The 25,320-nt window shown below is 41.2% G+C and overlaps 1 protein-coding gene across 1 annotated transcript in view; it reads left to right on the top strand.

Moving 5' to 3' along the window:
• SOHLH2 (spermatogenesis and oogenesis specific basic helix-loop-helix 2) overlaps positions 1–22,654 on the top strand; it is a 36,596-nt gene extending 13,942 nt beyond the window's left edge. The window contains exons 2-11 of the mRNA XM_066235954.1: positions 587–798; positions 2,392–2,453; positions 2,531–2,635; positions 4,596–4,695; positions 6,768–6,863; positions 14,765–14,912; positions 15,066–15,157; positions 16,169–16,290; positions 20,000–20,252; positions 21,833–22,654. Coding sequence (XP_066092051.1) covers positions 587–798; positions 2,392–2,453; positions 2,531–2,635; positions 4,596–4,695; positions 6,768–6,863; positions 14,765–14,912; positions 15,066–15,157; positions 16,169–16,290; positions 20,000–20,252; positions 21,833–21,881 — 1,239 coding nt within the window. The 3' untranslated portion in view covers positions 21,882–22,654. The remainder of the gene's footprint in view (positions 1–586; positions 799–2,391; positions 2,454–2,530; positions 2,636–4,595; positions 4,696–6,767; positions 6,864–14,764; positions 14,913–15,065; positions 15,158–16,168; positions 16,291–19,999; positions 20,253–21,832) is intronic.
• Positions 22,655–25,320: the final 2,666 nt, after the last annotated feature.

Raw genomic sequence — 25,320 nt, 5'->3', positions numbered from 1 at the left:
ATAATCATGTGATTTTTTTATCCTTTATATGGTTTATCATGTTAATTGACTTGCAGATATTGAACCAAGTTTGAACCTCGAGAATAAATCCTACTTGATCATGGTATATGATCTTTTCAATTTATTGCTGAATTCATTTTGCTAACATTTTGTTGAGGATTTTTGTATATGTGTGCATCAGGGATATGAGCTTATAATTTTCTGTCTTTTTGGTGCTTTTGTTTGGTTTTGGTATCAGGGTAATGCTGACCTCATAAATATTTTTGGAATTCTTCCCTTCTCTGCAACTCTTTTGGAATAGTTTGATAAGGATAGGTATTATTTTACTTTGAATGTTTGGTAAAATTCACTTGTAAAGCCATTTGGTCCAGGGCTTTTGTTTGTTGGGAGCTTTTTAATTACTTCTTAGATTTTTTTAGTTGTTATCTGTTCAGATTTTTTGTTTCTTTCTGACTCACTCTTTGAAGAGTATATGTTTCTAGGAATTTATTTCTTCCATTTATTCTGGCTTCTCATATATGACATTTTCTCTGTGCCCAAATATTAATTATATGGTGGTGCTTCTGCTTTTTCCCTTCTCTTTCAGGCAAAAATAGATCTCTTATTAATTGGAGATGTCACTGTTCAGCACCTGGCTGGCATTGTGCGGAAATTCTTTTCAAGTATAGGAACAGTCACCATCACTGTGAGTGGCATGGAGCGGGCGGCCATGCTGCTGGAGGAGTGCACGTTCAGCATGGTTTTCCTGAAGCCCACGTCACCAGCTGCCGAGGGGCTGGAATCTGTCCAGCTAATTCGGTAAATTCAAAACATTCAGAGTCATGTTTATTAAAACCTATTTCTATGAACATCCTTAAAACATGATATCTTTCCTACTTTAATTTTTAAGATGAAGTATATTTTTTGTGGGCTGAATCTACATACATATTTTTTATTGCCACTTTGACATACCATTATAAAAATGATCATTTTAACTTAAAAAGTTATAGGTGTGGGTGGGAATGTAAGAATGAAGTGTTTATAGAAATTTATTTGGTATACAAATCTTCTCTTGATCCTTTTTAATAACTATGTTATTAAGATGACGTTTTCGGAGTTCATACACTGTTCAGGCAAACACTGAGGCAGATAAGCACTCTGAGCTCCACAGCGTGCTGGCTGTGGATGAAGGTGTTTCTTTTAAAAAATGTCCTAGCATGAAAGAGACCTGAGCCCTCCGGGTCCACAGAGCCAGATCAGAACCGCTTGCGGCACTCTTGTTTCACCTCGGAGCTCCACTGAAGTTCTGCTTCTGTTGAGCCCCTGTACTCTCGAGACCTGGGGTCTAGTGGTTCTTCCTTGACTGACTACTGAGGATTTTGAGCCATTTGAAAGGATGTTTTAACACAGTGTTAGGTCAGAAAAAAATTTGCTCACGTTTTATAAGAAAACTTAATATAGAAGATGTAATTGTAGATAATATTCAGCAGTAGAGTGTGAGCCAGGTGTGTGGAAGTCCCAGGTTCAATTCCGAGTCAAGGCACACAGGAGAAGCGACTATCTGCTTCTCCATCCCTATAGAGCCATCCTCAGTGCCCAGGGCCAACTTGCTCCAAGTGAGCCATAGCTGCGGGAGGAGAAGAGAGAGATAGAGCTAAAAGAGAATGAGAGAGTGAGAGAGAGAGAAGGGAGCGAGGAGGGTGGAGAGGCAGATGATGGCTTCTCCTGTGTGCCCTGACTCAGAATTGAACCCTGAACGTCCATACAGCAGGCCAATGCTCTACTACTGAGCCATCTGACCAGGGGCCATATTTTTTCTGTAAATATAAAATTATTCTGAAATTAAAGGTTTATTTCTATAAAGCCATCCACTCACCCCTTCTCCAGTTTCCAAGAACCAGGTCTTAATGGTTGCCATAGAAATGAATACTAAAAAGACTATTCATATTAACAGAGTGAATTCCTCTTAGAAAAGCCATAGGTTTGACTAGACTTAGAATTTGGATTTCCTTGTGCATTAACCTGAAACAGAGAACCTCAACCATGCCTCATCAATAAGGCGTTAAATAGAGTAAATACATTTTTAGTGAAGTATCTCTTTCCCTTGTATTGCTCACATAATGTGTGATTGTCCCATCCACCCTAGCAGTGCACTTCAGACTTCTCTCTCTGTAGTTGCATGAGATAAAAATGCACGCTCTGTCCATATCAGCTATTTAAAAAAGGGGTGCATCTTCCCCTCACTGATTTGAGATGCTACTTTTACTAAATTTCTATATGAATGTCACCATTTTACATTCTAAAGAAATAAAAGTAATTCTAGTTTAATTCCTAAAAAGCTAAACTATTAAATCTCAATTTTTTTTTGAATGATGATTTTGCTTCACTTTAACATTGTATTTTCTCTCTCAGATTTGGCAAAAAGATAAATACACATTTGCCGTTTGTTTTCATAATCCCTGAAGATTATAAAGGTACGTGCTTACTAGCTCTGTTATTTTTTTTCTCCACATAAAAACCCTAGGTCAATATTTAATACAAATATTCTTAGGTTGTATTTCAGGGCATGGAGCTGATATTACTTTAATCGAACCACTGACTGTGGAGAAACTCAGTGTTGTGGTGAAATACTGGAAAACATGTTTCTCAAATACTGGTGAGTGGAACCCATATTTTCAAAGGTTTGAACATCAACTTGCCTGCATTGTTCACCGCAAGCTTGGGAATCGTGCTTGTGCCCGCGTCACCAATTGTCTCAGGCTCTGCCAGCCAAAGTCTAAGACCAAAATTCTAACAAAGCCTCAGGCTGCAGGCCAGGGCCTGGCTCCTGCTCCCAAAGGTGCCCAGACCCCCATGAAGGGTCCAGAGTAGAGGCCCCCATCAGCCTATGTGAGGAGGGGAGGACTGGTGTGGCTCCTGGGCCGCTGGGGTCTGCGTGGGCTGGTGTCCTCCTGTGCTGTTTGTACAGAGAAACCTGAGGCAGGATCTGCCTACCCTCATTTTGGTAGCCTACCCTCATTTCTTAGTCATTAAAGTGGAATTTATCATGCTGAGTCCTTGTATGATTGTCTAAAAGCCAGGGCCACTACCTTGAGTCGTATCATACTTTGTGCTTTGCAAAACCACTTGCAGATAAATTATTTTACTTCCTTATGGTAACAGAGTGCTCATTTTTTCTGTTCTAGACACAGATGATGTGTCTAAACTCTTCACTTCTGTTTGTGTATCCTCAGCATATGAACATTTAAGCTGATGAAATTAGCCTTAGTTCGGTTTGTAAACGGACAGACTCTAATTTCTGAAATTAAATTCTACTGGAATCATTGTTGGTCAATGACTATTTATGGTTTTCCTAGGCCTGGGATAGTAGCTAAGAAATCTCTTAACATGAAGATAGTATTTTTTCTTAAAACGGGCCTTAAAGATATTTTCAGATTATCCTGTATAAACTCATACTTCAGACGATATGGGAGTATGAGACGATACCCCTTCTTTTGTAATATCCTTTATTAATATTCAAGGGAGATTAGCAAGTTTGTTTTGTAACATTCCAGTGGCTCCCAGCCCCTGCAGCCCAGAGTTCTTCCTGAAAAAGCTTACCATGGTGACCCAAGTACTTCCTGCAGCCCCTTCTTAACGTGATTCTCGGTAGACACAGCAGCTGCCCCGTACCACCTGTCTCGCACCCGCCCCGTGGGTCAGAACCACGTCTGCTTCCGGTCGGCTTGTCTCAGCTGTGAGCATGAGCAGCTGCAGAACACAACGCTAAACAAACCAACGACAAGAAAGCCCAAACCACACACAAAATACCCACAATAAAACCCTCAGATGCTATATTTTGACAATGTAGCTGCTTACTGAAGACTCATACATATTTTCTGTCTCTGCCATCCTTCTATAAATAAGATCTTAATAAGCAAACTCAGTTGAATGTGTTTTAAGCAAACCTGTCTCTTAAGTTTCTAGAATCTGGTTAAGAAAGGATGTCCTGGGGTAAATAGTAATATATATATATATATATATATATATATATATATATAGTATTTTAATTTTACTTTCTATACTTTTTAATCTAGGTTGTTTCATGATTCATTGTTGAAATTGATTAATTGCTTTTTTTTTTAAAAAAATACTGCTTTGTGCCTGACCAGGCGGTGGCGCAGTGGATAGAGCGTTGGACTGGGATGCGAAAGACCCAGGTTCGAGACCCCGAGGTCGCCAGCTTGAGCGCGGGCTCATCTGGTTTGAGCAAAGAGCTCACCAGCTTGGACCCAAGGTCGCTGGCTTGAGCAAGAGGTTACTTGGTTGGCTGAAGGCCCACGGTCAAGGCACATATGAGAAAGCAATCAATGAACAACTAAGGTGTCTCAACGAAAAACTGATGATTGATGCTTCTCATCTCTCTCCGTTCCTGTCTTTCTGTCCCTATCTATCCCTCTCTCTGACTCTCACTCTGTCTCTGTAAAGAAATAATAAAATAAAATTAAAAAGACTGCTTTGTAAAATCTATTGAGTGAAAAGTGACAACTGCTGTTGGTTAGAGGGTGTATGTGTGATTAACATCAACACTGCCAATGATTTTAGAATTAAAGTGGTCCCCCTTTTAAAACTTTCAGTTGAGAATGAAGATACTATGAAGCCTGACCCCTCTGGATGGCCCCTGCAAGAGTCCTGCGATGAACACCTGGGATGTTTTTCTTCTGATCTGTTTGCTTGGTTAGTTGGTTTTGTGTGGTGGTTTTTTTTTTTTTCACTTTTTCAAGATAGCAATTTTACTGTATATATTTCATTAAAAAATTGATTGTAGGACACCAGCCAAGTGATGCAAAAGATAGAAGAGGCCATTTTGTGGAAGAGGGATGCAACCTTTTCTTTCTTTCTTTTTTTTTTTTTAAATTCATTCAGTGAGAGGAGGGGAGGCAAAGAGACAGACTCCTGCATGTGCCCCAACTGGGATCCACCTGGCAAGCCCACTAGAGGGGTGATGCTCTGCCCATTTGGGACAATGCTCTGTTGCTGAGCAACCGAGCTCCTCTTAGCACCTGAGGCGGAGGCCATGGAGCCATCCTCAGCTCCTGGGGCCCACTCGCTTTAACTGAGCCATGGCTACAGGAGGGGAAGAGAGAGAGAGAAGCAAGAGGGGGGGGGTGAAAAAGCAGATGGGCTCTTCTCTTGTGTGTCCTGACTCGGAATCAAACCCGGGATGTCTGCATGCCAGGCCAGTGCTCTAACACTGAGCCAACCGGCCAGGGCCAGGCAACTTTTTCTTATTTCAGAATCTTTAGCTGGGACTATAGGTACATATTACAGAATATTCAGCTAAATATAAGGATGTTGTTATGTTGTTTCATAACAATCATAATTGACCACAGGGGAGCATAGCAGACTAGAAGGTGGTAAGTTCCCCATCATTGGACATGTTAAAGTAGAGTCTAGATTATCACTCCTCAAAATTAAATAATAGCAGTGGTGGTCAGACTTCTTTTTTTTAAAACAGTAGACTCTTTTCTTTAAACAAAAATTTTACATAATAAACCCCAATAATTAAACAGGCAAGAGCTGCCTCAGCTGCTAGCCACCTACTACTGGTCTTCTCCCTGATGTCTTTTTTTGAACTCATTAACCGATACCCCCAATTACTGAAAATAACTGTTAAGAAGGTCTTTCTCTCTGTTTCTCTTCTCTGTCTCTGTTTCTGTTTCTCTACCTAAGAGATATTAGAACTGGCATTCAGACTTGCATTGTCTAGGCAGTTTAACTGTTGGCCAGACCCTTCTAATCCTAGTATTGTATTATGCTTTAAAAATTCAGTTTTTATGAATTTCTTCCCTGTCAGCTGATTCCCAAGGAGGTTTTTAAATAGAGCATAGGGCAATGAGAACAATGGACATAATTGCTGAGGACATGGGTGATGATGGTGGGAATATTGAGTCACTTCTGGAATTTGTAGAAAGGAACCATTCACTATTTGTGGAAATGTGACCATTTATTATTTGGAACAAGAAAGAGACGTGGTGGCAACCAATAAGTGGTTAAACCAAACAGGCATTCACTTCAGTAATACAGAGATAGCAATGCTTTCCTGATCTTATTTAACATTTTAACCTCAAAGAGATTTACTGTATTAAACCTTGTCTGGACTGTGAGGCTGAGAAAGGTTTTGGAAGGCTTAGTGATGTTCTTGTATTACTTATGACTGCTTCTTGAGCCTCACTCATCTTGAATCTTTGTTTTTCCTCAGAATCCTACACCTAAAATACAAGTAGATTTTCAAATTTAGTGATGTCCCTTGGTATAAAGGAGACAATTTAGTTTGTAAGTTTCTTAGGCAAATTTTTAAAAAGTCAATCAAATCAATTCATCAAAATGCCTGGAGAGATTTTAGAAAACTGGCAGAGCTAGAATATATCCATTAACTGACAGATTTTTATGCGGAGCGAACGTGCCCTTGCTGGTCAGGCTGAATCAGTATGTCCTGGCCCTTGAGCCTCTTCCTTTTCCTCCTGTAAGGCACCGTTAGATGCAGTGACGTAATCTGGGATAGCTGTAAGCAGTGAGGTCAGATTATTTCAATTATGCGTATATCTGTTATTCTTTATCAGTATATTTTAGACTATTGATCAGTTGTTGAATTTATGATGATCTTGATAACATATTATCTTTATATTTACTGTACCTTTATCTGAAATAAGAGACTTAGAAAACTTTCTTTGATTATTGGTGCTTATTGTTTAATATTGCCTGACAATTCTCTTAAATGTATGGTGTGAATTTTCTTTTGTTTCTAGCCCTGACTCTCTAATGGAATTAAAGGCTCCATTGTCTGATTTCAAAACAAGCAAAACGATTTCTCTTCTTCACTCGAGCAAGGAAAAGCTGAGAAGGTGAATATTTTGATATAGCCCTTTTTATTGTTATTCCCTTACAGGAAGAAATACTTTCATGAATTTTATAATTTTTTTGTGACATTGTTAAAAAAGTCAGTGTGAAACTAGCAAATCTGGCAACTAGTCATGTGCCACTCATTGTTCACTTGGTCATTCAGCGAGCAGTTCCGAGTGTCTGCTGGGTGCCAGAAGATGGCTGGAGAACTGACACGGAAGCTCACTCTCCTCCCAGGAGGTCCGAGTCGTCTGGTGCTCAGGCAGACTTCTGAATGAGCGGCTGTTCCGTAGAGAGCTGTGGTTGAGTACATGCCATGACTAGAGAGGACGTACTGTGACAGAGAGGAACGCACAGTAAGCACGTAGGGAAGTTAACCTATGACAGAAGGAGGACCAGGAGGGTTTTCTTGAGAAGGTGAGAGCTAACCTGAGCCTGAACACTAAAGTTGTCATTAGAATTTGGTTAGAAATCGGAGAGGGACTTGTGTGGTAGGGATAGCGAGTACAAAGGCTGGCAGTGTGAGAATGTGCATGAATTTACGGACTGTGGGTATTTCCATTTAGTTGAGTCTAGGGACACACCTGGGAAGAGCCAAGAGAATGAGAGGTAGGTAAGGGCTGAGTGTGTCATGTTAAGGAATTTGAAGTTGACCTGAGCTGCTGGGGAGGCACTAAGGGATTTTAGCGAAGGATCGGTATAAGATTTATCTTAGGGCAAATACTTTACCAGACGTTAGAGAGTGAATTGAGTCCGGAGGCCAGCAGAGTCTGTCATAAGACACGATGCACTCCTGAACTGTGGTGTTAGAAAGGGATAGTGGAGGAAAAATCCAATTTTAGCTGTATAAGTAGGTAGAATCAACATGATGAGCATGGCTGAAGGTGAGTCAGGTGTAACTTTCACGAGGATGATGGAATCATCGGCTGACTAGGAGGCACAGTGGTGTGGCGGTCTGGCTGGAGGAGGGGATTTTTGCTTTTGTTGAGTTTGAACATCTCCAGGTTTAAATGGAGCTAGCTGTCCAGTAAGGACTTGGCCTTTAGGTCCTAGAGAAAGGTCTAGGCAAAAAATATAGACTCAGAGTTCTCAGGGTACATCATCTATTTGAAGTGCAGGTATAAGAAGGATGTGACTTTGAAAAGCATGTTGGAAAGAGGCGAGCGGAGAGTAGAACATTGGGGGAAATCTCAATAGTTAAGGCACAGGCAGCGGAGGGGACTCGTCAGAGCTCCTGGGAGGTCAGGAGAAAAGCAAGACGGGGCGATACTGAGACCAGGGGAGAAGAGCTTCCTAAACTCAAATGTTTAGAAATAAAAGACATACTTCAAAATAATCCATGGGTAAAAGAAAAATTAGAAAATATTTCAGACTGAAAGGTTATATTCTAGAATATTTCAAACTTAATGAGTTGTAGCTAAAGCAAGGCTTATGGGAAACACTTGTTTTAAATGCTTATATTATAAAAGGTTAGTGGGCTAAAGAAGGATTCATTTTAAGAAGGTGGATAAAGGAGAATGAGTAAATCCAAGGTGGGTAGAAATGGGCAAGGCCAGCAGGTGAGAGAGACTGGATACATTGTAGCAATATCATGAAGGAAGGAAGGGTGATCGCTATAGACCTTATAAACATTTAATATAGAAGAATGTATTTTGAATAATTTTATGCCAGTAAATTCAACAACTTAGATGAAATGGCAAATTATTGGAAAATACAATTTATCAAAACTGATACCAGGTGAAGCAGAAACTATGAATAGCACTATGTATTATAAATACTGAACTCGCTATCAGAAACCTTAGACAAGGTAGAACAGAAAGCCTTACTGATTAATTCTGTTAAACATTTAAAGACATAATATCAATCTTAACCCTTTGAGTAGTGAGTTTTTCCATGCTCACTGACCCCTGGGAGTGAGTTGTGTTTTTTTTTCAAAAATGAAATTAGTTCCAGTTCCAGTTTCATTAACTTAAAATCATGTTTGTTTGATAACCAATTTATGGAAACAAGAAGAACATACATTTGTCTTTTTTTAATATTGCCTTACACATTTTTAAAATAATTTTTGTATGATCGTACTCTGGATGGTCAGGAGGCACGAGGACGTACATGATCGTTCATACTACTCAAAGGGTTAAACAAATTCTAAGAGAAAATGGAGGAAGAGGGTACAGTTTTTAACCCATTTCATGAGGCTGGCATCACCCTAAGCCTGATAAAACATTATGAAAAAAAAACAGTACAGACCAGACTCCCTCATGAACTGAGACATAAAAATGCCTGACATAATATTAGAGAATTAAATCAAGTGTTGTGCAAAGATGGAGTCCATCGTGATCACACCAGTTTATCTTAGAAAAACAAGACATGTATACCATTAAAACTGTTCATCGATTCACTTTAAACAGAATAAAGGAGGAAAACCATATGATAGCAGAGTCTGGGAAATGACTTAGCAACATTCAGTAGCCTTTCCAGATTAAAAAAATAACCTTTCAGCAGATTAGATAGGGAAGAGACTCTTCTCAGTCTGTTAGACGGCGGCACCGATAAGAAACCTGTAGGCAACATTGTACTTAATGATGTAATTTTGAGCATTTGTCATTAAAAGATCTGGAACAAAGTAAGGGTGCCCACTCTTACCACTTCTATTCATCGTTGAAAAAAACCTTTGTAGCAATTGCAGTTGGCTAAGAAAATACAAGACTCACAGATTTGAGCAGGAGAAGCAAAACTCTTCTGGATGGCATAATTGTTCCAAGTCCTGACATACATACAAAACAACTACCAGAGCTGAAAGATGAACAGAACAAGAAGATAGGAGACGAGGTCTAAATGAGGTCTCTGTACAAAAAGCAATTATAGTTTTATATATTAGCAGCAGACAGTTAAAAAGTGAAAATTTGAAATCAATAACACGATATTATAAAAAAGGCATAGTAAACGTAGGAGCAAATATGAAATAGGACACATCCTGTCCAGTGATCTCCCAAAATATTGCTGAAAGAAACGAAAGAAAGCTTAAATCTTGCATTATACCATGATCATAAATTGAAAGGCTCACTGGGGTTAAGATGTCAGTTCTCACTAATTTGAAATATAAGTATTTGACTCAGAACCAGAATCTCAGTAGGCTTTCTTTTTTTTTTTTTTTTTTTTTTTTTTTTGGTAAAAATTGACAATTTGGTTTAAGAATGTATGACAAGGACTTAGAATGTATAAAGGATGTAGGACAAAGCAATCTTGAAAAAGTACAGCAGAGTTGGAGGACTTAAGTTGTCTGATTTCAAGACTTAGTATATAGCTACAAATAACCAGGATGTTAGCAGTACAAAGGTTGACAGGTAGATAAATGGAACACAATTGCCCAGTGCTGAACCCACACGTTTATGGTCAATTGATTTTCAACAAATCTCCAAAGCAAACATTAAGAAACAAGTCTTCTGTGAATGGTGCTGAGCAACTGGATGTCCAGGTGCAGAAGCAATAAACTTTGGCCCCTTACCTCATATCATGTGAAAATCAATTCAAGATGAAGCAGTCAGAGCTGTACTATAAGCTAAAACTATAAAGCTCCTAGACTTCAGCTGTTCAAGAGAACTTTTTGCAATGTTAGAAATGCCTATATCTGCATTGTTCAATAAGGTAGCAACTAGCCACATGCAGTTATTATTTGAAATGTGGCTCTTGCAACTTAGGAAATGACTTTTAAATTTTACTTAATTTTAATTATATTTAAACACCCATGTGGCTAAATAGCTGCTGTATTGGACAGTATAATTCTAGAAGAAATTATAGGAGAAGTTGTTCACCAGGTGGGTGTAGGCAGCTGCGCCCTAGACAGGACACAGAAAGCAGTAACCACAAAAGAAAGAGTTCATGGATTGGACTTGTCAAAATTTAAAATGTGTTATCAAAAGATAGCACCAAGAACATAAAGAGATAAGCCCCAGACTGGGATAGTACTTACAAAAAAAATTATACTGATTACTCACTGGTATTAAGGCTATATAAGAAACTCCTAAAATTCAATTATAGAAAGACCTGCCATCTAATTAAAATGTAGGTAAAGTATTTGAATAGACACTCCACAAGGGAAGATTTATAAGTGCCCAAATAAGCATCAGAAAAAGTGCTCAACATAATTTGTTGTGGAAATGCAAATAAAGCATAAGATACTACCACATACCACAGAAAGGCCAAAATGACAAAATTAAAACTATGGACAATATTAAATGTTGTCAAAAGATTTGTAATAACAGGAACTCTCATACATTGATAGTGGGGGAATGTAAAATGATTATTTTGGGAAAAGTTCTGCCAGTTTCCTGTGAATTTGTAAAATAACCCATTAATTTCAGTCCTTGATATTTACCCAAGAGAAATAAAAACAAGCATTCACAAAATGAAATGTAGAATGGCCTAGCATGTTTATTCATAATCATCGAAAACTGGAAACAGCTAGGGTGTTCATCGTGAGGGAGTGGAAAAGTTTGCTGTGACATGTTTATAATATGGAGTACCATTAACTCAATAAAAATGAGCAAACTACTGTAGAAGCAGACACATGGATACATCTCAAAAACATGCTGAATGAATGAAACCATACAGAAAAAGGTACATGCTGTAAGATTTGATTTATATGAAGTTCAAGGACAGGAAAAACTAACGTGGAATGGAAAAATATCAGGAATGTGGTCGCCTCTTACTTCAGATGGCACTGACTGGGAATGCACACAGGGAGATTTCTAGTTTTGTGCATTTGTCAAAACGTATAGAATGGCACCCTTAGGATCTGTGTTTTGCTGTAACTTTTACCTAAAAATAGGATAATTTGAACTCCAATGATATGTTTAAGGGTTTAATAACTAATATCTACAATTACTTAGAAGTGCTTCAGTATAATAAAATGGATGGGCACATGGCCAGTAGGATGGTTAATATGTAGCAGAACAAATACAATAAGTGTCCATTGTGGACTCTGGGTGGTGAATATATAAGTATTCCCTACACACATTCTTAATTCTTTCAGCTTTCAAGTATTAAGAATTTTTAATTCTTTTCATTTTTGTGTATATTTAAACATTTTTCTAATAAATGTTGGGAAAACACTTAATATGATGTTTCATTATAACAGTGACATATGCCCAGCAAAAATATTTGGACAATGTAGAAAATTGAAGAAATAATATTTCCCATAGTCCAGTTATCCAGAATAACTATTACCAATGATTTTGCTTTTAGTCTCTTTTTTCTTTGTTTTTACTTTGTTTAATGGTGGTGGTCATATTTTATTTTATTTTAATTTTTATTTTTTACAGAGAGAGAGTCAGAGAAAGGGACAGACAGGAACGGAAAGAGATGAGAAGCATCAATCATCAGTTTTTTGTTGCGACACCTTAGTTGTTCATTGATTGCTTTCTCATATGTACCTTGAACGGGGGGCTACAGCAGGCCAACTAACCCCTTACTCAAGCCAGCGACCTTGGGTCCAAGCTGGTGAGCTTTTTGTTCAAGGCAGATGAGACCACGCTCAAGCTGGCGACCTCGGGGTTTTGAACCTGGGTCCCTGTCCGACGCTCTATCCACTGCGCCACCGCCTGGTCAGGCTGTGATCATATTTTAAATGCTGTCTAGCATCTGATACTTGTAGCCTATAAAATATCTTATTTTCCTCAATAAGCTTTATAACATATCTTTTCCACTGCCAGATAATATCCTACTGAGCTAACCTACTGTAACTTACTGAAGCACCCACCTATTTTGCATGTTTAGATTGTTTTTTGTATTTTACTGGTGCTACTGTAATGACAAAAGGTGTGTTCTGTGTTTCAGATCCTTGTCAGTGGATATACCATGTTAAAATGGGTGAAAACTTTCAAAGCCCTTCATTGTCAAATTGTTGATGTTTCCATCTCTTTCTTTTCAGAATGTTCCCTGAGACACCTCCATAGAAACCTCAGAACTCCTCAAAGCCCAATTAAAGGATCTATCTAGAATATTTTAGGCCCTGGCTGGTTGGCTTAGTGGTAGAGCGTTGGTCTGGCATGTGCATGTCCCAGGTTCGATTCTTGGTCAGAGCACACAGGAGAAGCGACCATCTGCTTCTCCACCCCTCCTCCTCCCCTTTCTCTCTCTCTCTTTCTCTCTTCTCTTCCCTCAGCCATGGCTCAATTGATTTGAGTGCAATGGCCCCTGGTGCTGAGGATTGCTCTGTGAGCCTCTGCTCAGTTGCAAGCATAGCCAGATGGGTGGAGCATCGGCCCCAGACAGGGATTGCTGGGTGGATCCTGGTTGGGCCGTCTGTCTTTCTATCTTCCCTCCTCTCACTTGGAAAAGAAGAAGGAGAAAAGAATATTTTAGTTATTCACTAGCTAGATATCAAACTAGATCAATTTTTTTTTTTATTTATTTGAGAGAAAGGAAAGGAGAAAGAGGAAGGGGGAGAGAGAGAAGCATCAACTCGCTGTTCTACTTAGTTGTTCCATTTGGTTGTACGCTGACTGACTGCTTCTCATACACGACCTGCCTGGGGACCGCGCACTGGCAGCCTGGCTGCGTGGTGACTACACTTGATCCACTGAGCCACAGCCTCAAAGTAGATTTTTTTTCTGCCATCCTGAGGTTCAGAAAGATTGAGGAACTTGCTGACAGTCCCAGCTAATCATCGGCAGAGCTGCCACTTGCTTCTCTACCTATGTAGGCAGCATTCAGCGCAGAGCAGCTGGTTAATGTTGATTAAATGAGCACATGGAGAAACAAAGCTATCAAAGGTGTCAAAGGTGTAGAGCAATTTAAATTTCTTTCCTGTGTATTTCCCCTCATAACTGGGAAATACTTACGTTGGTTTTTCTCTGATGCTAGCCAGGATGTTCTTGTTTGCTGATTGGTGTATTTGTTCTGATTTTCCTTCGGCTCAAAGCCCAAGAGTTACATGTGAAGCCCATGCTAACAAGATGCTGAATGATCTGTTGTTGGAAATGTGGTCCAAGTCACAGTGACATTGAAGGTTCTGACTACTCTTTTTCTTCTAGGCTTCTAGGGCGAATTGTGGAAGTATTTACTTTATATAGTGTACGGTTTTCTCTTCCGATGCAAGAGTTCTCTGTAGGTTTCTGTAGGCAGGCCAGCCTTGTCCAGGGGCACCCCCATCCATGCAGGGTACGTCCCAAGACCCCCACTGGATGCCTGAAACCACGAATAATACCAAACCCTATATCTAATATGTTTTTCTTTTCTGTACATACACACCTACAATTAAGTTTAATTTATAAATTAGCACAGTGAGAAATTAACAACAATAAATAATAATAAAACAGAACAGTTATAACAATATACTGTAATAAAAGTTATGTGACTGTTGTCTCTTTCATAGTTGATGCCAGAGAACTTCTAAGTAACTAGTGGGCAGAAAGCACACGCAGTGTGGACAGCCGTGACAAAGGGACGGTCACGATGTCCCAGAGGGGCTGGAGTGGGATGGCAGTAGATTTTATCACACGACTTGGAACAGTGCATAATTTAAACCTTAGGAATTGTTCAATTCTGAAATTTTCTCACTTAATATTTTTGGACCGTCGTTGACTGCAGGTCACTGAAACCACGGAAAGTGAAACTGCCGATAAGGGGAGGGGACGCTGGCCCCGCCCCGCCCCTGGTCTGGGCACCCTGCACACTGCGCAGGCCTGGGGCGAGGGTGCGGGGCTGCCGCCAGCGTGGGCACTTGCAGCCGGGTGAGCGGGTGCCCGGGTGCTTGGTTTCAGGTGGTGAAGCAGCAGGTGTGTAGGGCTCGCCTTTCTCTGAAAGGGAGACTCGATAGGGAGGGGAAGTTCCTGGAGGAAGAATTGTGTACAAGGAAGGAAGTGAGGCTAATTATTCGTTATTACCACCATTCCCTGCTTAGAGAGCGAATCAAGCATTGCTGTGAGCAGCTGCGTGTGCTGGTGCCATGTGTCAAGGGAAGGAAGACCGACGCGGCTTCCATTCTTGAGGCCGCAGTTGATTATGTGAAGTGCATTCGGGAGAAAATCCCTCCCGCTGTGATGGGCCAGGTATGCGAGTCCCACGCCCTTGAATTGTATCTTCACAGACAGTGCTTTAAAGCTACGGTTTTACTTCTTTCTATTTCCTATCACTGGAAATGCGTGTGTGTTTGTATATATGAAAAACATCTCTAAACAGATCTCTATCTCTCTATTTTTTAGATTACAGAAGTACTTCAGAGCAATAGGAGGTTTTGTAAGAAACAACAAATGCCCACCCAGCTCTCCCTCCCGGACACAATCATGGCACCAAGGTGTGATAAGGGCCCTTGTTACTTTTCCTCCAATGCTAGTGCTGGAAGGGTAGACAGGCCCTGAATCCACCCATAGTGAACACTAAGGCATTTATTAAGAATCAGTGAACTTGTCCCATGGCTGATGTGCATCATTTATTTTAAGTGAGAGGAGGGGAGATACAGTGACAGACTCTCACATGCACCCCAACCAGGATCTACCCAGCAACCCCTGTCTGGGGCCAATGCTCTGCCCAGCTGGGGCTGATGCTTGTGATCAAGCCATTTTTAGCACCTGAGGTGGAAGCTCCACAGAGCATCCTCAGTACCCAGGGCTGACAGGCCCGAATCAATCAAGCCATGGCTGCAGGAGGGGAAGAGAGAGAGAGAACGGGAGGAGGAAGAGGGGAGAAGCAGATGTTCATCTCTCCTGTGTGCCCTGACCAGGAATTGAACCCAGGACTTCCACATGTTGGGCTGACGCTCTACCACTGAGCCAACTGGCCAGGGCCTGTACATCATTTAATTACAGTGGTAAAATGTATAACATTTCATGGACCCATGATTCTATAATCATTTGCTTCCAATCTCTTTTTGTTATTTCTGAGGACCTTAAAATGGGGCTTTACTGATACTGATGGTTGTGACTGGGGCAATTCAGTAGGGACATGATGGATTCTAGCATTCCATTGTCACAGGCAGTCACAGGCTTTGGAGCAGTCCAACCCTGTTTCAGCCAGGAGTCCTTAAAGAAATCGCCGACACACACTGACACACCAAAGGACTGCTTCCTGTTTAGATTTATTATACTCGGTGAATGCAGAAAAACTGTCATGAAGAAGCAGACCATTTCTTCATACCCTAGAGCATCACCCTGAGCCCTCTTCAACAGTCGGTTCTATTTAATCAATCGTTTAGGCTCCGTCTGTGTTTATTTATAACTTGAGCGATAGAAGAACAATTGAATTCAGTGATGTTCATGTGCCCTTCCTTGGAAAATGTATAAATTATTTTGTTTTCTTTCCTTTTAAGGGAAAATGGTATGTTGGCAAGCACACCTTCACCCATGAATGGAATCAGTTTCCTGGCTAACAAGTGCTTGAATATGTACTCTGTTCCTGCCTCGGGGGGCTCTGTGGATGACACTGTGAGAGGTCAGCTCTGCCCTACCCCTGGGTGCTGGTAATGGGCTTGGGCCTGTTTGCGTGTCCCACACTCCCCTGGGCACTGCACACTCACTGCTGTGACCAGGGAATGGAGCGAGGCTGGGAGACTTGTTCTGGTACTGGCTACTTGAAGTATGCAGATGGGCCATAAGTACCTAAATAGTGTCATCCCCAACATGGGGCTCAAAATTGATCATCATGACCTGAAAGCTCATCTTACTGATAAACAGAAGGGTGACTTTGTTTATGTGAGCAGGATCTCAAGGGAAGGGAAATATTTTATTAACTCAGGATAGTATGCTGAGCATTTAGCACATTCATTTATTTACTTTCTTTATGTCTTTGTCACCTTTTCAGAATTTTACTAAAACTGTGCTCCTTCCCAGCATAGCATCTTGATCCACATTCTCTGCCATATTTTCCTTCACAGCACTTATTACCTTCCAATATTCTTTACTTGAATCTTTTGTGTATTGCCTGTCTTCTAGAATATCAGTCAACTCCACAAAGACAGGGAATTTTTTTTACCTGTTCATTGCTGAACTTTGAGTACCTAGAAGCAGTGACTAACTCACAGTAGGTGCTCAAAATAGCCATCATGTGCATATTCCTTGTGAAATAAACGTTCGCCTTCATGAGGCATGTTCGTTATTTGTGTGACATAGTATTGGCATGCCTGTGCGCTTGTAGAACTTAGAGGAAGGAAAAAAGAGAGGCAGAGTGAAAGAAAACGGCTACCTGTTGTGACTGAGTGTCCCGAAGGATATCTTCATTGAGAGACTAGTCCTTACTGGCATGCTCCCAGCCTGCCCATCAGATGCTGGATGATAGACACCCTTCCCATCTTCTGGGCGCCCTCATCTGAGGTCGCCATCTGCTGACTTCCTCGAACGGGTTCCCTGTGCTGGGAGCGGCCTTTCCCACTCTCTACCTGGTTAGCTCCCAGTCTGTCCCTTAGTTCTAGCTCAAATGTCCCTGATCACACAGGGACAGACATGCCATTCTTTTTCTTTTTTTTTTTTTCCAGAGGGAGAAACAGAGACAGAGAGAGGGACAGATAGGGACAGAGAGTCAGGAAGGGAGAGAGATAAGAAGCATCAGTTCTTGGTTGCGGCACCTTAGTTGTTCATTGATTGCTTTCTCATATGTGCCTTGACCCAGGGGCTACAGCAGAGTGAGTGACCCCTTGCTCAAGCCAGCAGCCTTGGGCTCAAGCCGGAGTTCTTAGGCTTCAAGCCAGAGACCCCGCGCTCAGGCCGGTGACCTCAGGGTTTCAAACCTGCGTCCTAGTCCGACGCTCTATCCATTGTGCTACCGCCTGGCCAGGCCCGTTCTTTTTCTTACAGAGCTCACAGATTCATGGCAGAGAGGGTCACACAGCAAAGTGACGGAATTGCGGTCAGGTGCTGTGCACCCGCTGGGGTGGGACAGAAGCCATGGCATCAGCAAGCCTACCAGGGTGGCGCCCGAAGTCAAAAGAGAAAGTGGCCCAAAAGAGAATGCAGCCCTCCTTGTTCATGTAGCTGAGTCAGCTTCAGGGTGTTTCATCAGTCAACTTAGACTTCTCTCCTGACCTGGGAAGAGGGGAGGAGAAGAGAGTAGCCATGAGCCAGAGTTAATTGACTGAAAGGAGCTGACTGTCACGATGGATGACAAACCAGCCGGATTAAAGCAGGTGCAGGTCAGGCCACTGGCGTGTGCCTGTCCTGTCCCTTCTTGGACACGACTGCTTACGGCTGCACTCTCACTGTTACTCTGCAGAAGCTCTGGAGGACCCCCTCCAGGGCAGGGAGTCCAGGCCTCCTTGCACCCCTGCACCTGGTGCTGTTGCTCTGTCTCACCCAGCTGCTCTCGGGACAGCACCGATGCGCTGGGACCGTAGGCTGCGGCATGTTTGGACTGGAGGAAAGCTTGAAGGTCATTGAATCAAAACCCCATTTTTTATTTTATTTATATGCATTTTCCCATTTGAAAAGCAAAATTAGTCCTTTACTAACCCAACAAAGATAATAACTTTTTTTTATGTCTTCAAGTTTTTTTTTCTATGTATATTTTTCTACAGTAGTAATCCATTGGACATCTACTCTTGTCTCTTGCTTTTGTTACTTAACATTGTGTCATACATAATATATAGCTTTTTACTGTGCTGCCCTCATCATCATTTTGTCTTAGTAGTTTATCAAATGATTTATAGATTTTTTTTTCTTATTTTCCAAGTGACAGGAGGAGAGATAGACAGACTCCAGCATTGCCTGGACCAGGATTCATCTGGCAACCCCAGTCTGGGGCTGATTCTCGCCCATTTGGGGCCAGGCTCACAACCGAGCTATATTTAGTGCCTGAGGTAGAAGCTCCACAGAGCCATCCTTAGTGCTCGGGGCTGATATGCTAGAACCAATTAAGCCATGGCTGTGGGAGGAGAAGAGAGATAGAGAGAAGGGCGAGAGGGAGGTGTGGAGAAGCAGATGGTGACTTCTCCTGTGTGCCCTGACCAGAAATTGAACCTGGGACTTCCACATGCCGGGTCAATGCTCTATCACTGAGCCCACTGGCCAGGGCCATAAACTAATTTTCTTAGCTACCCTCCAATTGCTATATTTAGTGTTTCCAGTTTTATGCAGAGAGTGCCTTTATATATAATATAATAGAAAAGACAGGGGTGGGCAAAAGTAGGTTGATAGTTGTTTGTATGGAGAAATAGAAAATACAAGAATGAACTCTGTGTTTTGCATACTCACACTGTACACCTACTTTTGCCTACCCTGTGTGTCCCCACATAGGACTTGCTGTTGTTTTGGTCTTTTCCTTGGGCTGGATGGGTCCCTGGGGATCTGTAATGAATGAACTGGAGAATGTGAGCACAAGTATAGCACATAGTTCACGAGCCAGATTGTATTTGAAAGAGGATTGGAGCAGGTGAAATCAGTTACATCTCTCAGATTTCATTTAAATCACCTATGTCAGTAAAGTGAAGGCTGAAGAAGGTGAATGGCCACCTGAAATCACCATGTGTCTGTGCTAACATCTGGCCTGTGACACAGAGTGCTGATTAGTTCAGTGGTTAGACTTCCTTAGGTTGCCTTTACTTGTCCTTTTCTGCCAACTGCTGTACACGTTTGCTGAAATGCAAATATTCACAAATATCCCAGATACATTTGTGTTTAAAGTAGAAATAAAATCACTGTTATTAATTTCCAGAAGAAAACAAATAGGTATTCATAACATTACTCAAGATTGCATTGTTAACACTCATGATATCTTTTTAAATATTTTTCTGCCTTCTAGGTACAGTACAGAATACAGATACATACATAATCTAACCCATGTCACAGATAGAAAATCAACCAAACGTTATTCATGGCTGAATAGAGTTCTTTCCAACATACTTCCTTGCTTCATAGGATAGTCAGAGTTTTGATTTTGATGGAAGCAACACACACACACACACACACACACAAAGGCACAGATCAGATATCGGCTGCATCTCTAAAATCTGTCTTTTAATGGCTTGTGGACACGAATTTATAATGTAGGTACTTGCATGAAATGTCGCCCTTACAACACCCACCTGTTTGCCCACCAGCGTATTAGTGTACCAATAGTGAGGCAGTGACACAGAGGACAGTTTATCTCAAGTACAGAAGTTCAGAATTAGAGTGGTGTGTCCTGACAGTTACTTGTTTCTCTTCTTGTTCAGGTCCACCTGGCTGCCTGTCAGAGGGTGCTACTGGTGATGTGTATAAAAGTCCAGTTCCCAGCGCAGCGCTGTCTCTCAATCCCTTCTGTGCCGTCAGGTGCTGTTCTACGGCTATCCCTTCCTGTGATGCAGCCGCCGGCACAAATCAGAACATTTCAGTTCCTTTTCCATCAGCCATGCACAAAGTCTCAAAATTTCTTCCTCAGCACTGCAGTTCTGCTCTGGGCCATGTGTGCACAACACATGCTGACTGGTAAGTCCTCTGGGGCCTTGGGTCTCACTGGTCTCTGTCATTCCTGCCAGCAAGGGCCCTGACTTGTGCTGTGACTACTTTGATCAGAAATTACTTAGATGTGGGACCAGGTGCTTTTAACCCAGGCTCTCATTCCGGGTGTTAAGGACTGGTATCCAGATGTCCAGAACCAGTGAATCCAGATGTGGCTCTGCTGGTGTGACCCTTAGTGACCAGAAGGAATCTGAGTGCCTCTAGAGCCCCTGCCCTCTGCCCCTGTGCTCCCACGGTGACACCACCCCTTATGTAGCCTCGCACTCAGCAGGCCCTGTCCGTGGCTGCTGCTCTGTCTCTTCCGTTGCTCACCATCATACTAGCTGAAAACCTGTTCTTCTGACACCAACTCGGCTGATTCAGATCCCAGATGTCCTCACATCACAGATATTGAGCACCCACCATGTTCTGGCATGGCACTGACCACTAAGAATGTGCTGTCTGTATGTAGACACAATCCTGGTCCTCACGGAGCCTTAGTGTCACAGGGAAGTGGGCAACTGTGATCCGCACTGGAGCATGTAGGAGGCGTACCCTAGTAGCTATAACATAATCTAGACTTGGGAGATTAGAGAGTTTACACCTGCAAGAAGTACTGTCTAAGCTGAGACAGGGAGAATGAGAATTAACCATGAAGAGACATGGGGGTGGTTAGAATCAGGAGCGAGGAAGGGAAGAGCCTTCTAGGCAAATAGGTCAGCATATTAAATAGCAGTGTCTTCAGGAAGAACTGTCCAGGTCTAGAGGAAGGCCCAAACCAGACTGGCCTGCTCAACATGGACTTCTGCAAACGTAAAATAGTTGCTAATACTTCTGCATAATAATAATAGCCAGCACGTTTTGAGCACTCAATTAATAAAGAATGTACCAAATACTTGATGTCCTTACTGTGGATGATCTAAGCACTCTCTGAAACAGCCCTTTGAGGTAGGTACCATTATTATTTCCAGATGACATCTATAAGTGCCAGAGAATGTTTATGAGAAAAATATTCTTGAGAATTACAAAGGAATTTTAACATAGGAAGTATCTACATATATAACACCATTATTGCCAGTGATCATCAGTATAACAATAGGAAAACCAGAGCGATGAAAAGAGGTTTGCAACATTTATTGTGTTATTCTTGACCTGGACTTACTGGTTTTAGTTTTTGTTGTAAGAAAAAAAAATACTTTATTTTCATTATTTATTTATTTATTTTAGAGAGAGAAAGGAAGAGACAGAAAGGGAAAGAGAGAAAAACAAGAACAATGATCTGTTCCTGTATGTGCCCTGACCGGAGATCGAACTGGCAACTTTTGTGCTCTGGCCAATACTCATCAACTGAGCTATCCGGCCAGGGCAGAAAAATTACTTTTAATAATAATAAGTAATATATGTTTTAAAATACTTAATAACAACAAATAAAGATATTCAGGTTTACTCACCTGAATATTTCACATGGTTTTATAAATTATTTCATATTGTTTTAGGGCATAAAAAACATTTATAATATTAGTAAGAATAGGCTAGATTCAACTACTGTGTTTTTTTTCCCTTTGCAGCAACATTTTTGGGCACATCAATAGCACGTGTTTGAAATCCACACTCTAGACCACCTCTTGGGCGCAGTTTGACAGAACAGGAAAAACAGAACAAAGAATGATCTTGAAAGCGACATCTGGAGACCTGCTATCAAAAGCGTTTGCATTGTACGACTTCTGATAAATGTGCTGAAAGCTTCTGCACAGAAAAGCAGCCACCAGAGAGCTGGCCACACACTTCCCTTGCCTTCATACACACCCAGACCTCCCTACCCAGAAAGCTGCAAGAACGAATGGCCTAGATAACATAGACTCTTTTCTTTCCCCCTCAAAAAATATTCCACAATTTATGAAAAAGTACACTAAAGAGGATTCCTATAGAGCTGATAAAGTGATATGTCTGGGCAGTACATAGAAGCTTGTGTCACAGATATTGCAACCTGATCATTTTTAGTTTCATTGTGAATTATTGTCACTTATTTCTAGCTGTTCTTTCCCCCTAGATTTGACATTTTAGAGAGTTTCCTTTGTTATTCACCATTCAAATAAGATATCCTAGTTTGAAAGAAATGTTGGCCTTAATACTTGACTACTAATGAATAAGATGATGTCTCTGTTTATATATTTTGTAATCCCTTGGATGAAACAATAGCTAATAGACAGATTTTTCTTTAGAATCTTTTGTTACAGATGAGCAGGCACATTTTTTGTTTGATTTTCATCTCTGTAGGTATTAGAAAAGGCTATTGAACATAAGGGGAGATTTTAAATGTTTTCTTGAAATGTTCTTATGCATAATATATATTTTATAATTAAATATTCAGTTTAGATCCTGAAAATGGTAACCCACTTTGTTTTGTTGAATGAATACTTGCCCCTCTTTTAGTTATACTGTGTAGGGAATTTAATTTTACCAGATTTTTTGAAAAGTTTGCAATTTATTTTAGGAGCCTGATATTCATGTTAAATTATGTTACCTTCCTTTAAGGATGCCATGAGGTAGATCTGCAGGTGTTTGACAAACTTTATAAAAAAAACCCCGAAGTTCCTAGCTAAATTTCTACCAGCCTTTTATTACAAATGTGTGCTGACTCTTCATACTCTTGCCTTTAGGAGTGGTTGCTTTCACATTGTAAAAGAGACTGTTGAGGTATTTGGGGCACTTACATGACTTTCTACGCCCACAGCTGGTCTTAATTGCTACTGGGACTTTGGCTTTGCATCAAAAGCAATAACCCTAGACCTACCCGTGGGCCATGAGAGTGCAAACATGATCCTGTCCACTGTCTGGTCTTGGCCCTCTTTTTTTGCTTTTTTTTAACACCAAGAGAAGGCTACCAAATCTATTGTTAAAGCTCTGAGTTTTTTTTTTTTTTAATTTTCAAAGCTGGTTTCCACAATCCTGAACTTCATGTAATGTCCAAGTTCATTTATGATACTATAATGCTCTTCAAAGTAAGTTGAACTCAACCAAGAGGAACGTTAGTTGGGCATCAGCCCGTAGATAAAGAGCAGGATTTTCTTTATGAAATCAAGTTGACTGGTCATGAGCTAGTTGCAGTGTTGTTTTCACAAAAAAGAATGTGTAAGGAGTTTGCTTGGACAATATGACAGCTCACAGGTGTCACCCTGGTGGTACAACAGTTCCTGTCCCTATCTGAACAAGGAGTGGGGGCAGAAACAAACACTGAGACCTTTGTGTTGCCCTGGAAAAGTATTGGACATTTGAAGAAAGAGACTTGGCCTTATTAATTTCTATATCTTCAATGTCAGGCACCTTTTTTTTTTTTTTTTTTTTTTTTTGAGAGAGAGAGAGAGAGAGAAAGGAAGAGAGTGAGAGGGTGAGAGAAAGGGAGAAAGAGAGAAGCATCAACTTCTCCACTTTAGTTGTGCATCCATTGATTGTTTCTCATGTGTGCCTTCACTAGGCATCGAGCCAATGACTCTGGGGTCAAGCCAGCAATCCTGGGCTCAAGTCAGTGACCTCAGCACTTTAGGTTGATGTTCTATCCACTGTGCCATCACTGGCCAGGCTCAATGTCAGCCATCTTGCTGGTTGGATGGATGTACGGATTCTCAGATGGGTACTTGTGTAAATGAGGAGCCAAGAGGAAGGAAGGGTTTGAACTTGGGTATGGACTATGAGAAAGGAGAGCAACAGACCTAGTCAAGCACTTTGAAGTCAAAAGAGCTGCGAGAGTAAAAGCTGATATTTGGCAATCATAGGTTTTATTGATGTGTATCAACCTATTGACACTTCTTGCCCCTTACCACAGAAAAGAAATGACAGGGATTAGTACTGATTATAAACAAAATGTTGTGTGTTCCATGGAGATCACTCAAATATTAACAACCCAAATATCATTCAATTATTTATTCATTTGTTTCAGTAACTATTTGACCAGCATTGTCTTGAATGCTGGAAATACAATTTTATGTAAGGTATAGTCTTTTTTCCTTTCTCTATGTAAGTGCTTAGAATTTATGGGAAATGGCCAGTAGGACAGAAGTGCAGTAGAGGTTGCTGGGTGCTGTGAAGGGGGGACCACCTGGTATTACTAGGGTATTAGCAGCATCACCCATACCATCCTAGAATTCATATGAGGCTTTGGGGGGATAGTGACTGACATTTGAGGATAATGACATAGCTGTCCTCTCTAAAACCTGGTAACAGTACTTGCCTCTTAAGGTTGTTGTGAAGATTAAATGAAATCTGTGTAAAAGTCCTTAGAACAGTGTTTAGCACATAGCAACTATTTAACAGTTACCACTGTTGTGGTGATGAGTAAGCTGAGATTTCCAGGACTGGTAGACATAGCTGTGTTAAATGGTAGAAGATGTGGGGGCTGGTTTGGGAGACAGGTTTTGGCAGAGAGGACAGCCTTTGCAGAGGTACCCAGGAAAGGACAGAATAACACATTTGGAGAAGTGGCAGTAACTGGTAACTCCACAGGGCTGAGCACAAAGTTGAGGTGTGAGCTGGGGGAGGAATGGAGCAAAAAGACAGATGGGAGCAGAGAGAGACAGTTGGGCCACATGACATTTCCCTGGTTGAACTTTTGTTGGTGCCTCATTACTGTCACGGTATTGACATCATCAGATTTGTGTTGTAGGATGACTATCTCAGCTTCAGTGAATTGAAAGGCAAACTGGACTGAAGGGGGCTAAAACCAACTGGGGGGAGGGGTGGCCAGCCTAGTAATTCAGGCAAGTGGTGGCCCAAAGTGAGTGATTGGCAGTGGGAATGAAGAGAAGGAGACAAATTTAGTCAACATTAGGGGGGCAGAATTAGCAAGACTTGGTAGATGATACGATCTAGGGGTTGTGACGAGGTAAGGACACACAACTTTCTGGCTTTGGTAGCTGGATGGGTAGTAGTTTTTTTGTTTTTTTTAATGTTTCCATTGATTTTAGAGAGAAAGGAAGGGTAAGAGAGAAGCATCAAATATCTCAGGTGTGCCATTTAGGTGTGCACTCATTGATTGCTTCTCCTACGTGCCCTGACAGGG

This window comes from Saccopteryx bilineata, chromosome 6 (genome assembly GCF_036850765.1).
Source record: "Saccopteryx bilineata isolate mSacBil1 chromosome 6, mSacBil1_pri_phased_curated, whole genome shotgun sequence".
Classification (NCBI taxonomy): Eukaryota; Metazoa; Chordata; class Mammalia; order Chiroptera; family Emballonuridae; genus Saccopteryx; species Saccopteryx bilineata.
Note: the sequence above shows the minus strand (reverse complement) of the source record. Positions and strands in the feature narration are given on the sequence as shown.